This window comes from Callospermophilus lateralis, chromosome 5, assembly GCF_048772815.1.
Source record: "Callospermophilus lateralis isolate mCalLat2 chromosome 5, mCalLat2.hap1, whole genome shotgun sequence".
In the NCBI taxonomy this organism is placed as follows: Eukaryota; Metazoa; Chordata; class Mammalia; order Rodentia; family Sciuridae; genus Callospermophilus; species Callospermophilus lateralis.
In genome coordinates this window covers 73,376,525-73,391,930 of record NC_135309.1, presented here as the reverse complement: position 1 = coordinate 73,391,930, position 15,406 = coordinate 73,376,525, and the positions used below count along the sequence as shown (strand labels likewise).

The window sequence follows — 15,406 nt, the reverse complement described above, 5'->3', positions numbered from 1 at the left end:
GGGCACCACAGACACAGGAGGTAACAGGGAAGACAGGGACTGAAGGACAAGGGATTGACACAGGTCAGGGGACAGTGAGAGGGCCTGGTCTAGGCAGGGCCGTGAGGGGGGCCCTGACCTGAACCCAGACTCCAGCTGGAAGGGTCCTGAGATCATCACGACAAAGCTCCTGCTCCCAGGAGGCTGTGCTGGTGCTGGTTCTGCAGGGCTTTGGATCCCCTGATCCTTGCCTGTCTCACAGACTCTGACCTCATCTCTCCGTCTTCTGCCAGGTCTACTGGAGTCCCAGGAGCAGCTGGGACAGGATGGAAGCAGTGGCTGCCATGGAGGAGGATAAGCTCCCATCCTCACTGCCTGAGGAAGGCGGTGCCACTTGGGATCCGAGCCTGGCACCTGAGGAGGAACCTGGGGTCCAGAATGGAATGGCAGCCAGTGAGGAACTGAGCAGCCGCCTCAGCAGCCCAGTGCACGAGGAGAGGGGAACCCTGGAGGATACTGAGGAGCCCACAGAGGACCCAGATGAGGCTCTGTCTGCCATCAGCCTGGGCCTCTCCCTCACCAATGGCCTAACCCTGGGGCCAGATACGAACATTCTAGAAGATTCAACAGAGTCCAGGCCCTGGAGGGTTGGTGAGCTGGTGGAGGGGGAGGATATCCCCAGGAGCCTCTGTGCAGACACTGAGGACCCTCAGCTGGGGTAAGTGGGTGTCTTGGGTTGGAGGCTTACCATGTTTGGCAGCTCCAGTCCTATGTGGCCTGTGCCTAGCCCCTTATTTTTCTGGTCCCTGTTTTTATCATACATAAGATGGGACTCTCATATCCCTATTTTGTTCACCTTCTGGATGTTTGGGGAGGATAGGGCCATGAGTGGGAATTCAAAGGCTAGCAGGTTTATTGTACCCCCAGCCCTCAGCCCTGCAAGTCATCACGAGCTGATTTTGTCAGGTGCAAGGATTTTACTCCCTCCATCCTAGGCTGGAATTCGAGTTCCAATTCCTTTTAAAATGCTTTGATGGGTTGGGGTTGTGACTCAGTGGTAGAGCGCTTGCCTAGCATGTGTGAGGCACTGGGTTCAATTCTCAGCACCACATAGAAATAAATTTAATAAAATGCTTTGTTGTGCCAGGTGCAGTGGCACACGCCTGTAATCCCAGTGGCTTGGGAGGCTGATACAGGAGGATCATAAGTTCAAAGCCAGCCTCAGCAAGGGCGAGGCACTTAGCAACTCAGTGAGACCCTCTTTCTAAATAAAATACAAAATGGGGCTGGGGATGTGGCTCAGCGGTTGAGTGCCCCTGAGATCAAAAAACAAGCTTTGATGTGAAGGTCATCTGGGCCATCCCTCGACTTTCTGCAGATGAGAATCTACCAGTCCTGCAGCTGGCCCCAGGAAAGCAGGCTTTGTGAGGTGGCCTTCTCAGTCACCCTCATCTGAGGTTGCCATCAGAAAGTTCTACCGGGATCCCACTTCAGTTCTGCTTCCTGGAGTTGTAGCCTCATTTCCATTATCCTCAACAGGAGGTGGCAAGACTTGCAGTCTTGGGGTGCCACTGGGAGGAGGGTGGGGATTGGGCATAGGAAAGTCTAGAAGGCACCATCGAGGGCTGAGAAGAGAGCACAGAAGAGAAGGCTTGGTGAGCACAGCTGTAGTCTCTGGCCAGAACAGGCAAGTGGGCAGGTGTGTGTGTGCCTGGCCTACACAGGGGTGTGTGCATGGGCATGTGTGAGTATGTTGGCATGCATGGGCTGTGTGGTTGTGAGTGGGGGTATTGGTGTCTGGCCTGTGCACTTGTGGGTGTGTGTTTGGGCCTGTAGTGGACGTTGGGGAGAAGTGTCTTTAGGTCTGGGTTGCATGTGAGTACAGTACGTGGGTCTGCGAGCCTGTGTGAACTAGGTGTGCATAGCTGCAGGTTTTATCCACAGAGGGCCTAGGACAGCCACTGAAGCTAGCAGGGGTTGGCAGGAGCCTAGGGCTTCTTGGAGCATATTCAGGTGACTTATTAATTTGGAATGACTGAGGGTAGGTGCAGATGGAGGTTTGGAAATTTGCTGATGGTTTTCAAGCCTCCATCAGGGCCATTCCTCAGGTTTGTCCTGTTGTATGAGCAGATGGGAGATGGGGGTACCATTTGTGCCTCTGACAATGGTTGAGAGTCTCTCAAGGGCACCTCTCTCTCTCTCTCTTTGTATGGGGGATTGAACTCAGGGGTGCTCTACCACTAAGCCACATCCCCAGCCCTATTTTGTATTTAGAGACAGGGTCTCACTGAGGTGCTTAGAGCCTTGCTAAGTTGCTGAGGCTGGCTTTGAACTCGATCCTCCTGCCCCAGCCTCCCAAGCTGCTGGGATGACAGGTGTGGGCCACCATTCTTGGCATGGCTCTGTCTTATTTGGATGTCACTAGTACTCAGCACACTACTGGCAGAGGTGTCCTTTCTAGGCAGACCAAAGTCTAGGATGCTTTGGTTTGGGGAGTGTGGAGCTGAGGGAACATACAGTAAGCTGGAGAATAAAACAATACTACATACCGATAAGGGGTAGGGTGACAGCAGGGATCCCAGAGGACAGGGAATGGAGAGAAGGGGCCAGCATGGTGTGGGCCTGACCCCCTCAGTATTACCCAGGGAGTGACATAAAGGCAAGCCCTGAGAGTAGAGTGGTTGGCTGAGCTAAGAACCTCCTAGGCTGTGAGAACAGCAAAATGATGACCTAGTGTGACACTAGTTGTGACAGGGAGCTGTCCACATTGCTCTGGGAGCTCAGAGGAGCAGCCACCCAGGCCAGGCTGGGGGAAGAGACCTCATAGTCACTTATTTAGAGAATTTTTTTTTTGAGAGAGAGAATTTTAATATTTATTTTTTAGTTTTTGGCGGACACAACATCTTTTGTTTGTATGTGGTGCTGAGGATCAAACCCGGGCCGCACGCATGCCAGGCTAGCACGCTACCGCTTGAGCCACATCCCCAGCCCTATTTAGAGAAATATTGAAGGCCTACTGTGGTCCAGGCTGCTGGTCAGGCCCTGAGGGTCAGGGACCACATCTGATCCTTATGCTGCTGTATTCCTAATCCCTGGCCCAGCATCTAGCCCCTAGTGCTCGGTAAGTTTTGGCTGAAAGAACAAATCAGCAGAACACAACCCATGCCTGCCTTGCTCCCAGGGAGCTCCCAGCCACCAACCCCTGTGTGGCGTACCCCTGGGCAGGATGGTGATTGGGTCCTTGCTCCCACAGGCTGGATGGCACCGGGGAGCCAGATGTGCGGGATGGCTTCAGTGCCACCTTTGAGAAGATTCTGGAGTCAGAGCTGCTGCGGGGCACCCAGTACAGCAGCCTTGACTCCCTGGACGTCCTGAGCCTCACAGATGAGAGTGACAGCTGCGTCAGCTTCGAGGCCCCCCTCACCCCCCTCATCCAGCAGAGGGCCCGTGACAGCCCTGAGCCAGGGGCTGGAATGGGCGTGGGGGACATGGGGGCTGAGGGGGACATGGGGGCAGCCGGTGGTGATGGGGAGCTGGGCAGCCCCCTGCGGCGCTCCATCTCTAGCAGCCGCTCAGAGAACGTCCTGAGCCGCCTGTCTCTCACAACGGTGCCCAATGGATTCCATGAAGACGGGCCCCAGGGTCCAGGCGGGGATGAGGAGGAAGATGAGGAGGACACAGACAAGTTGCTGAACTCAGCCAGGTGAGGCAGGCCTGGGGCTGGGGCTGGGGCTGGGGCTGGGGCTCCATCTTTGAACAGACGGAGATACTGAAACCTGGAGAGGACAAAGCATATTCGGGTGAACCAGTGTCCAAAGTCGATGAGTCCCCTCCAAGGCTGGCTTGTCCATCCTCTGCATCCAGAATTCTCACCCTGAGTTTCCATTCTGCCCTTCAGATTTTCTCAGCTTGTAGGAGATCAGGAAGCTGTGTCATGGGCATGTGCAGTAGCTAATGATTTCTCTTGAGGGGTTGGTTCTTCTGAAAATCTAACTTGATTCTTTCCTGCTGCAGTGGAGCTTCTTCCTCTGCTCTGACCCCTGCATGGGTTTTTAGAGGTCTGGGATTCCTTCTGGGCTTGCATCAGACCTCTGCCCCTGGGCCTCTGATCTCCCTCCTCCATCTACAGTGATCCTAGCCTGAAAGATGGCCTGTCAGACTCGGACTCAGAGCTGAGCAGCTCGGAGGGGCTGGAGCCTGGCAGCACAGACCCGCTGGCCAATGGGTGCCAGGGGGTCAGCGAAGCTGCTCGCCGGCTGGCCCGCCGCCTCTACCACCTTGAGGGCTTCCAGCGCTGTGATGTGGCCCGGCAGCTGGGCAAGAAGTGAGTGGGCCTCCCACCCCTCCTACCCCGTGTAAACCCGTCACCTTCTCCAGCCAGTGACTATTTTCAGGAGTAGCTGGTATTAAGGAGCTCCCAACACCCTCAAGGACACCTCCTCCTGCCACTGTCCTCATTCCTGGCCGCGCCCTAAATCTGTTTCCTTTCTGGGCTGCTTGGGCCAGGGCTGTTGCTCTCAGCTCCCTTGGGGCTGGGGTACAGTATATGGGATATGGTTATGGGGTCATCATGAATGGTAGTGAGGACAGAGCAGTTGGTCAGGAGCTAGTGGCCATCCTAATGGGGCCAGGGAGAGAGGAGAACCTGGGAGAGGAATGGCAGGGGACATATCCAGACACCTGGGCTCAGGAGGGAGTTCCTGGGCCTCATGAAGCCCTACTGTCTATTGGGACCAGCTGAAGGTGCTGGAGTCCCCAAGTTCAAGCCCTGGCCTTCAGCCTGGGGCGCAAAGGGAAGAGCTTGGGGCACAGTAAGGACTATGACTGAGGAAGTCGGCTGGCACAGCCCCACGCTTGCCTCACCAGTGTGGTCCCAGCTTTTTAATTTACTTTTTTTGGTACCAGAGATTAAAGCCAGGGTCACTCCACCACTAGCCACATCCCCTATTTTGTATTTTATTTAGAGACAGGGTCCCACTGAGTTGCTTAGTGTCCCACTTTTTGCTGAGGCTGGTTTTGAACTCACGATCCTCCTGCCTCCACCTCCAGAGCCATTGGAATTACAGACGTGCGCCACCTTGCCCCACTGGCCCCAGCTTTTGACCCTTCTGTCCAGAGGGCCTCCCAGCCCACCGAAAGGCTCTGAGGTGGGCAGAACAGACCTGGCTTCCGCTTGCTGCTCGAAAGGCTAGGGAAGACAGTCAGACCCTTGGCACCAGTCAGAGCTCGCCCTTGTGGTGGCTTAGGCCCCAGGTCCTTCCCCCTCCCTCTTGCTCCTTCACCCTCCACTCAGCCTATACTAGGCCCCCAACAACCCCAGCCTAGAAATCACAACTCAGATGCCCCCATCTTCCCTTCTGGGTTGTAGGCCCCACTCCCCTGAATGCACGGCAGCCTTTCAGTTGCCTTTCTGCCATGAGTCCCTCTCCTGTCTTTTCTGCCACTCCCTCTTTAGGCATCTGCTTACTGGCACTTAAGGGCATTTGTCTCCCAAAAGAAAAGCAAAGCTCCTCCTCCAGCTTCACAGCCCACATTCTCAGGTTTTCTCCCTTAGGTGCATCTAACCTTCCCTTCTTCTCCTCCTCACTCATCTCCTATAAATTGGTTCACCACCCCCATCTTCGGAATCTTCTCTTTTCAAGGTCACTGGTGACCTTGTGTCTTTGAATCTGGTGACCACTCCCCAGTCCACCTTCAGCAGCTTTGACATCATGGATCACTCATTTTTTCTTTCTTTCTTCCTTCTTTATATAAATAAATAAATATATATATATATGTTATAGATGGACACAATGCCTTTATTTTATTATTTTTTTGCCGTGATGAGGATCCAACCCAGTGCCTCACATGTGCTAGGCAAGCGCTCTACCGCTGAGCCCCAGACCCAGCCCTCCTTTTTATTTCCTTAAACTATTATTTTTAGTGTGGGAATTTCAAACATACACAAAAGCATAGAAAGTAATATATTAAATCTTCACATACTCATTTTACTCAGCTTCAAAGTTATCAATATTTTAAAATTCTCATTTCATCTACTACCCTGCAGCTTCTTCCCTCCATTTGCTGGAATATTTTAAAATATATTTCAGACACTCCATTATTTGATCCTTAAGCACTTTAATGTATATCTCTAACTGATCAGAGTCTTTCTATGTAATTATAATTCCATTATAATTGCAAAAAAAATAGCAAAAATTCCTTATTATCTCTAAATTCGGTTTGTGTTTAATTTTGTCTGAGTGTCTTAAAAATGTTGGTTTGTCCAAATTAGGACCCAAAGGAGGTCTGCCACATTGCATTGGCCCTGTGATTTCTAAATGTTGTTTAATCTACAGCGGTCAAGAGTCTCTTCCTTTTTCTTTTTCTTTCTTTTTTTTTTAATGGTACCCAGAATTGAACTCTGGGGCACTCGACCACTGAGCCCCATCCCCAGCCTTATTTTGCATTTTATTTAGAGACGGTGTCCCACTGAGTTGCTCTAGGCCTCATTAAATTGCTGAGGCTGGCTTTGAACTCAAGATCCTCCTGCCTCAGCCTCACTAGCCGCTGGGATTGCAAGTGTGCACTACCGAGCCCGGCTTCTCCTTCCTTTTCCATGTGCTATATATTTGTAGAAGAAAGTGAGCCAGTGGTTCTGGAAAAATTTCCACCTTTTGGACGCGGTATCCTCATGGTGTTATTTCTTAGGTTCCTCTGTTTCCTGCGGGTCCTGTTAACAGAGGGAGAGCTTGAGGCTTGATTAGAATCAGGTGGCAAGAGTTCCCTCATTCCAGTCTTGGGACACGTTCTTCAGTGGCCTCCCGAACAACACTTCCCTCTTCTCTGCCTGTGTTCCTCTGTCTCCTTCACTGCTTCTCTCTTTGTTCTATACCTTTAACTGAGGCTTTCATCAGAGCTCTGCCTTGGGCTGGCTGCCCTGACTCTGCACCTTCTTCTCCTGTGGGCTCAGCTCCCCCTGCAAATCATTATTAACCACCATGGAGTGGTGACTCTCCCAGGGATCCATTCAGCACTGTCCCTGTCCTGAGCTCTGACATCTTCACTGTTTTAGTCATGCCACCCCCCCATTCTAGCTCCCTTTTTGGTGGATTCTGCCTCCATATTTTTTTGTTTTGTACCAGGGATTGAACCCAGAGGCACTTTATCACCAAGCCACATCCCCAGCCCTTTTAAATATTTTATTTAGAGGCAGGGTCTTGAGTTGATTATGGCTGGCTTTGAACTTGTGATCCTCCTGCCTCAGCCTCCTGAGCTGCTGGGATTACAGGTGTGCACCACACACACTCAGCCTCAGTCTTCTCCCTATCTCTCCCATCTCTTTCTTGGACAACTTTCTAGTTGTCCAAGACCAAGGGCCTCTACCCAGCAGGTAGTGTTCCAAAATACAAATCTGACTGCCTTGCTTCAGACCCCCAGAATCACATCCTTTCCCTTGAGCTGCAGCCCTCTTCCCTGTCTCATCTCTTACCTACCCCATTCCCGCTCTCCAGGCTCTGGCCATACATCCCTGTCCTAGCATCTTGGACATGTTTTGCAGTTTCCTCCGGTGGGAACACTTGGCATCATCCCATCCCCCACTCCTTGCACCAGGTAGCACTTTTCAGTGTTGGCTGGGACATCACCTTCTCCAGGAAGCCCTCCTGATCTCCCAGCCCAAGGTTGAACAACAAGCCTGACTGGCCACTTGGGGAGGCAGCCTAGGGGTAGGGAGATGTGGGAGGGTGGGTCAGAGTACTCTGAAGCCAAGTCCCCCTGTAGTTCTGTCATCCTTGGGATGGACCCCGCTTCTAATTGACTTCTCATACTCTCCCTGCAGCAATGAGTTCAGCAGGCTGGTGGCTGGGGAGTACCTCAGTTTCTTCGACTTCTCAGGCCTCACTTTGGACCGAGCACTCAGGTCAGTGGGGCTGGGATGGGACAGTGCCCACAGGTGGTATGGGCAGCACATCTGGATTCACATCTCAGCTGTATCAGAAACTGCTGTGCAACTTTGCCCAAGTCTCTCGAACTCTCTATGAGGCTGTAAGGGCAGCAGCAGAGCAGCACCTCAGGTTGGGCTGAGGATACACAGGTGGGAACACAGTCGTGACTCTAGGAGAGGAAGGCAGAGGGTTGCCTCTGTGAGAACTTCCTGCCTGCCACGTGCCACACTTGGTCCTTGCAGCTTTGCAAGGTGGGTGTGATCTCCCCACCATCTTTGAGGAGAAGATGATGAAAGGGGGATTTGATCTCAGCTTTTACTGGTATTTGAATCCAGGGAGTAGGTCCCAGGAGGGCCAGGTGCAGGAGGGGTGGGATGGGTGGATATAGCCCAGGGTCAGCAAGCTCTGGTAGGGACCAGCTGGGGGATGCAGACCAGGCCTTAGGAGGGATGGAGAGCAGTCTCTGAGCTAAGAGTGGATGGTCTTAGCTAGGCCTTTTTACTGTGTCCATGTGTCTCTTATAATTTTTTTTTTTTTGTGGTGCTGAGGATTGATCCAGGGTCTTGTATGTGAGGGAAGCATTCTACCAACTGAGCTATGTCCCCAGCCCTGTCTTATATTTTTACAAAATGTAACTTCTATTCTTTTTTCTCTGTTTTGGTTGGGGTATTTCTTCCAGTTCACTTATCCTTTCCCTGTATTCAATATGCCATCAAACCTATTTGTTGAGTTTTTAGTTTGTTATCATATTTTTCAGTTCTAGAATTTTCCATCTTATTGAAACTTTTAAAAAGAAATTCTAATTCTCTGGTGAATTTCCCATCTTTTCATTCATTTTTTTTCATTTTTCCCCTTGATCTTGAGCATGCTAGAATAAAGTGAGCATGCTAGAATAAAGTTCCGGTCTATTGTCTCTAATATCTGCATCATTTGAATCACTTGTCCCTGTTTCTATTGTCTGTTTTTTCTCTTGATTTTCTATCATCTATCCTATCTCTTTGCATGCTTAGTAATTTATTTATTTTTAAATTCTTTTCTTTTCTTTTTTTTAGAGAGAGAGAGAGAGAGAGAGAGAGAGAGAGAGAGAGAGAGAGAATTTTATTATTTATTTTGGTTTTCGGCAGACACAACATCTTTGTTTGTATGTGGTGCTGAGGATCGAACCTTGGTCGCAGGCATGCCAGGCGAGCGCGCTACCGCTTGAGTCACATCCCCAGCCCCCATGCTTAGTAATTTAAAAAATTAGATTCTGCATATTTTGAATAGAACTATGGTGGCTCAAGATTAATCTGTATTATTCCAAAGAGGGTTCACCAAGTCTTTTCTAGGGAGTTAGAGGAGGGAAGCATGGTGATGTGGTCCTATTCTAGCCAGAGCTGGTGCCAAAGTCTGGTATGGCTCAGGGTCTGTGTAGATCACGGGGTAAAGATCCCGGGAGGAAACCTTGGTGGTTTCCTCATTTTGTCTCAGTGCAGCAAGATTGCCAAAAGCAAAAACATAGAAACAAAAGCACCCCCCACCCCGACTTAGAGACTGTCTGTTGACCTTTTTAGCCTCCTACTTTCAAATCTTCAAAATTTGGCAAATGTCTTGCTATAATGTTTATAGTCCCCCAAGTCTCCAGGTTTCTCTCTCCAGTTCCATGAAGCCACCCAGTGTCTTGCCCCTTGTCTGTGCCCTTAGTCAGCAGTGCCCCTAGGGAAGAGCAGCGGCAGCTGGTCAACCTACATACCCCCAGTCGTCTTCTCTCGGGACCTTGGCCTTTGTGGTCTTGGTGGTCTCAGCAGCCTCCTGAAACTTAAGAAAATGCACTGCTTCCACTGAGAACAGTGAACAGCTGCTCTATCCTGAGCTGAGTCTTGAAGATTGTACCCAGTGAGGAGGATGGGAGGGAAAGTGTTCAGTGGCACCAGCTCCTGATCAGAGGCACGGCAGCTGGACTGGAGGGCCTCAGACGCCAGCCCGGTAGAGTGAGGCGTTACTGCACAGGCACTGGGGAGCCCTGAAGGTGCTGAATGTAAAGTGATGCTGGCAGCCTTTGATCCAGTCATGTGCAGGCTTCTGAAGAGCGTCAGGTGGAGGACAAGAGGACAAGGCCTGTGGGCAGGCCTTAGAGCTAGCAGGGAAAGTGTGTGAGGCTGCTCAGAGGACAGGGTAGAAGGGCTGCAGGTCCTGAGGTGGGGAGAGGTGGGCAGTGATGGGGCCGAGCCTAGGGATAGCTGGAGAATTTGGTGGTGTGGTGTTGGGCTGGGGTTTAGTGAAGAGCCCTCAACGGGGACTGTGGTCCAGGAAATAGGTGGTATGGATGCCTCTTAGGTAGCACAGGCTCAGGCTGGGAGGGGCACTGGATTTTAGAAAATCCTAATGGGGTATGAGAAGAAGAGGGAGAGGAACAAATCAGGGCAGGGACAGGGAGCAGGAGGGAAAGGGAGAAGAGGAGATGGGTATAGGATAGGAGAGTAGACTTGCATGGCAGTTGATGGCCTGGAATTAAATTTCAAGAGTGGTCTGCAGTTTGGGATGCCTTGGAAAACCTTGGATGGTCAAGGTGTGGCTCAGATCTCAGGGGACCTTTGGAGGCAGTGTAAGAGTATAGCCATCCACCCTGCCCATGCCAGGCCTGGCCTTCTCCCACCCAGATTTACCTGCCACTTTCTCCTGCTGCCAGGCCCAGCATAAAGAGTATAGCCAAGTGGATATTATAGGTGCTTTGGGCTAGAAATCAAATGAACAACAGAAAAATTAGGAGCAATCCATAAAATCTCGAACCCAGACAGAGGTCCAAACTGGGTTAGCCTGCACTGGCATGCCCAGGCCCTGGACAAGAAACCCTAGCCCCTTCTCCTAGCCCCTTTGGGATCAGCTTCCCAAAAGGTGCCTCTAAGAGGTGGGTGACCTTGGAATTGAACTTTAGGGAGATTAAGAGCTTCTCAGCAAAGGTGGGAAGGATGCTCCAGGTGGACCCCAGCCTGATCAGAGGCATCAAACAGTGAAAATGCCTGTCCTATCTAGGGTGTGGGGGACAATTTGGAGAGGCAGCAAGTGTGTATGGGTTGGAGAGACAGGAGGGGAACTGGGCCAATCACAAGACCATGGTGTGGAGGACTTGGGTGTTACCTTGAGGGTTCTGGGGAGCCAGTGGCAGGTTTTAAGTCAGGCAGGTCTTGACTGCCTTGTGTTTAGATGGCTTAGTGTCTTCAGGGACTGGGAGGTGCAGGGGGCCTATAGGGAGGATGTTGCACGTGGCCTGGGCATGTGATGAGGTGGGGGAGGAGGAGGAATTGAGATTGAATATGAAGAATAAATCCCTGGGACTTGGTGGCAGCTTAGACTTGGGATGGGGGAAGAGTGAGGGGGTGAGGGAGCCTGGGGCTCAGCCCAGTGGCATACAGAGGAGCAGGAATGACGGAGGAAGATTATTCTGAATGGCAGGTGTGGATAGCCTGAGCCCCACCATGGAGGAGGAGTGAGGAGTGGGTCTCAGGCACTCATCTGTTTATTCTTCACAACCTGCCCCAGGTTGTAGGTGTGTTTGTCATGTTGGGGCTTTTACCCAGGGTGAGTACCCAGACTGAGGTGGGGATTCTGAGAGACCCTCAGGAGCTTTGAATTATCTTCTAGAACCTTCCTGAAGGCATTCCCACTGATGGGGGAAACACAGGAGCGTGAGCGGGTCCTGACACACTTCTCCCGCCGGTACTGCCAGTGCAACCCTGATGACAGTACCTCGGAAGGTACGGCAGGTGTCTCCTCTGCCCCACCCACCCACCCAGCCCATGCCAGGCCTGGCCTTCTCCCTCCCAGATTTCCTGCCACTCTCCCCTGCTGCCAGGCCCAGATGGTCTGTCTGCTCTGGTATACAGTAGGTGCTCAAATAACGTTGCATAGATAATTGATGACCCATGGAGTGGGCTCTGCCTGCTGGGAAGAGCGCTCTAGATATCTTGCCCCTTGTCTTTCCCAGCACCTCAAAACTCTCCATCCTACAGGGTTAGTCCTTCGGGTCTTCATGCTTCCAGACTCTGTCACAATGGTGATTCTTGGTGTGGCGGGGGTCCTGGTACGTGAAGTTCTGCATGGGGACCATCTTAGGTGCAGGACTTGTCCTTTGGATAGACCTGAGTCCTAAAAACTGAGGAACAAGGTCTCTTATTGGAAGAGACACAAGTCAAGTCAAGTACATGGTCCAGGACCCAGAGCCATTGCTGGGTCTGAGGTTCAAGGTGAATTTGGAGAAAGCAGGCAGGTGTCTGGGCTGGAGCAGAACCAGGGCAGTCAGGTTTCCTCTGAGGGAGGTGACGGTCCTGACAGGAGGCAGGCAAATGACTCTGACACTGCAATGTGGTGGTCAGGCAGCATCACGCAGCCCCTGGCCCTGAGTGTCTCGGGCAGGCAGCTGGCCTCTTCCTGTCTCCAGGGCCTCCAGGAGGGCGCTATCAGGAGACAGGTGGGAAGTTGGGGTGGGAATGACCCGGATTGTCACACTGAGAATGCCACTGTCTGTGATTTAGATGGGATCCACACGCTCACCTGTGCTCTGATGCTGCTCAACACGGACCTGCACGGACACGTGAGTTGGGGGACGTCCTTGCGCTGACTGACTCTGAGTCATCAGAGCCTGACCCTTCACTGAGTTCCCTCCCTGAGATTCTTTCTCAGTGACTGTGTTTCTTTTAGCAAGTCCTGGGAGTTTGGCAACTAGGCTTCTAGATTTGTCTCTGCCCTAGTTTTTTCCTGGGTCTTGGCCCCTAAACAGGATGGTGAGAACAGTTGAGTCATAACAGGAGTTGAGGGTATGCCAGGTAAGATGTGTGCCCCTAGCTGGGCCCATGCCACTTGCTGCTAAAAGCAGTGTATTCCCCCCAACCCTCGTCAGCAAGGCCAATGCCACCTCACTGAAATGCCATGCCCGGGAAGCCCTTGCCGTCAAATGATAGGTTACTCTCAAGAGGCATTCTTGTCCCTTCCTTCACTCCACCAGGCCAATGAGTGAAGTGACAGGTGTGGGGTGCCAGCCTGTGAGGCTGGGTCGGGCCCAGCCCCAGGTGGCCTCAGTGTTTCTCATGGCTCACTAATTCCTTCTTCTTTCCTTGGTCTGCTGCGGGGACCCTCTTTGGGCTCTCCTGTCCTTCCTCAGGTGGTAAGTGTAGTTAGTGGCGTGCATGCCCTGTGTGCCTAGACCCCCATCACCATGCCACCCTTCTGTGTCCCCATCACATCAATCTAGTCCCATCTGATCCCTTCCCTGTCATTGCTGACCCAGGGGTGGTCAGAGCACCCTGTTGGGTTGGGGGATATTTTAGTGACTCGGGGACAACAGGCCAGCATGTCTGGTTCTATAGTTAACTAGGGAAGTTCAGGCAATATGGGGTGGAAGAAAGGTGGGACAGGCCCATATTCACATCCTACTCTTGCTTCAATGTGGCAGCTGTTTGACCCTGGGCAAGTCACTAGACCTGTCAGAATCTCAGGTTCTGCATCTAGTGGTGTGAGTCACAGTATCCTGGGAAGTCCTGAGAAGAGAAATAGACACAACACCAAGTGTCAGGATGATAGTGTTCATTATTAATATTAAAACTTAAATGATGGTGACCTACAGACCCTTGGAGGGCCACACTGTGCAGGCTGCAGCCTGATGGCAATTGAGCATGGGAAGGGAGGAGCAATCTGGGCTGTGCCCTGCTGGGGCACTGGCTTGGGGAGGGTGAGGGCCTCGGGGTGCCCTCATCGGGAAGAGCTAATGTATGACAACTTGGGGAAGTTAGCCTGGGCCTTGGCCTGAGTGTGGAACAAGAGAGAAGATGAGTGTATTTTATGTGATGGTCACCAGGGCTGATGCCCAGGAACCAGCACTGTTCCTGAGACTGCCCCCTGTTGGTGGAGAGTGGGTATTGCTAGTTACTCTAAAAGTAGTAGTGAACACACTGCTCCATTCCTGTCTCCACTCTTGGCCTGCCTGAGGGCATACCCTGGGCCCAGCCTTGGATGCCCCTCCCCATGGCTGAGCTGCTCATGAGGGCAGCAGCTGCTGCTCAGTGAGCCCCAGGGGTAGAGCACACCTGGAGTGTGGTGGGCCTTAGCTGGCCATGGGCCCCCATTAACCCTCCGTTGAGGAGAAAGTAAGCGTGACAGATCAGAAGTGGGTGGGGTAGGACCCTCATCCTTGCTGTGGGAAGACACCGAGGATCACATTTCTCTAGAGGCAGTGTTGCCCAGTGGCTAGAAGCCAGGTTCCAGGTCAGGTTCTTTGTATCTCTCCACGTGACAGCTGGGTGGCCTGGAGCAAGCTACTGACCTCACTTAGCCTGTTTCCCACTGAGGAGGAACAGAGATAGCACATGTGGAGTGCTTGGCCCAGGGCCTGAGGGTTGCAGGGGCTGTGAGTCTTCACCTCTCCTCTCCCTCTGCTGCTCATCAGATAGGAAATGAGTGCCTCATGGGATGGGGGAATCTCAGGAATGTGGACCCTGCTGGTGCCCCTGGGAAGAGTTCTGGTCAGAGAGGGAGGCAGAAGAGGCTGCCAGAGCGTGTAGGTGCACTGTTTTCAGATGGGATAGCCTGGGCGAGGGCTCAGGAAGGTTTCCTGTAGGAGGGGCGTCTGGACTGGAGGTTGGAGGCTCAACGGCAGTCCTGGCTGCTGAGTGCCTTCTGTGTTCTGTGAAGAAGCAGGAAGGAAACCCTCCCTCAGGTCACCTGCCTTCTAATTAGAAGATGTGGGCAATGCCCAGGGGAACAAATGATTGCAAGTAGTGGTAGGTCTGGGACGGGAATAAACTAGTGTGGTGGGGGTGGACTAGGGCCAGGGAAACTTGACCTGAGACCTGGAGGACCAGAAGGAGCTAGATACAGAAAGATTTGGGACAAAGGGGTCCAGGCAAAGGGGTCAGGAAGGATGTTTTTCACCTCTTGCCTATTGTGAATAGCTGCTATCAACATTCGTGTGCAAGTTTGTGTTTGAACAACTGCTTTCAGTTCTTTTGGGCCTACCCCTAGGAATGGACTTGCTGGATTCTATGATGTGGTCATTTTGTTTAACTTTTTGAGGATCCACAAAACTGTGACTGTTAGGTTGTGTCCAATTGGGAGATGGACAATGGTGCCCTGGGTGAACAGGGTAGTAGATGTGGAAAGAAGGGGCTGCAGAGGAAACTTCTTGAGGGTGAGTCTGACAGGACTTGCTCTTGGTGTTGGTCAGGGAAAGAGAAATAAGGATGGCTTTGGCTTAACCACTGAGCCACATCCCCAGCCCCTTTTTAATATTTTATTTAGAGACAAGGTCTCACTGAGTTGCTTAGGGCCTCACTAAGTTGCTGAGGCTGGCTTTGAACTCCAGATCTTCTTGCTTCAGCCTCCTGAGCTGCTGGAATTATAGGTGTGCCTCACTGCAGTTGGCTCAAGTCCCATTTCTGACATGCTGTGTTGGAGATGCCTGTTCGTCATCAACATGGGGACACCACAGGGATGGTGAGATCAATGAATCCAGGGCCAATAGAGTTGAGTGGGAT

At 52.0% G+C, this 15,406-nt stretch overlaps 1 protein-coding gene across 2 annotated transcripts in view; it reads left to right on the top strand.

Moving 5' to 3' along the window:
- The first annotated feature begins 323 nt into the window (after positions 1 to 323).
- Psd2 (pleckstrin and Sec7 domain containing 2) overlaps positions 324 to 15,406 on the top strand; it is a 28,947-nt gene continuing 13,864 nt past the window's right edge. For both annotated transcript variants that reach the window (XM_076855978.1, XM_076855977.1), the window contains exons 1-6: positions 324 to 697; positions 3,233 to 3,682; positions 4,109 to 4,303; positions 7,796 to 7,876; positions 11,523 to 11,635; positions 12,413 to 12,471. In XM_076855978.1, coding sequence (XP_076712093.1) covers positions 324 to 697; positions 3,233 to 3,682; positions 4,109 to 4,303; positions 7,796 to 7,876; positions 11,523 to 11,635; positions 12,413 to 12,471 — 1,272 coding nt within the window. The remainder of the gene's footprint in view (positions 698 to 3,232; positions 3,683 to 4,108; positions 4,304 to 7,795; positions 7,877 to 11,522; positions 11,636 to 12,412; positions 12,472 to 15,406) is intronic.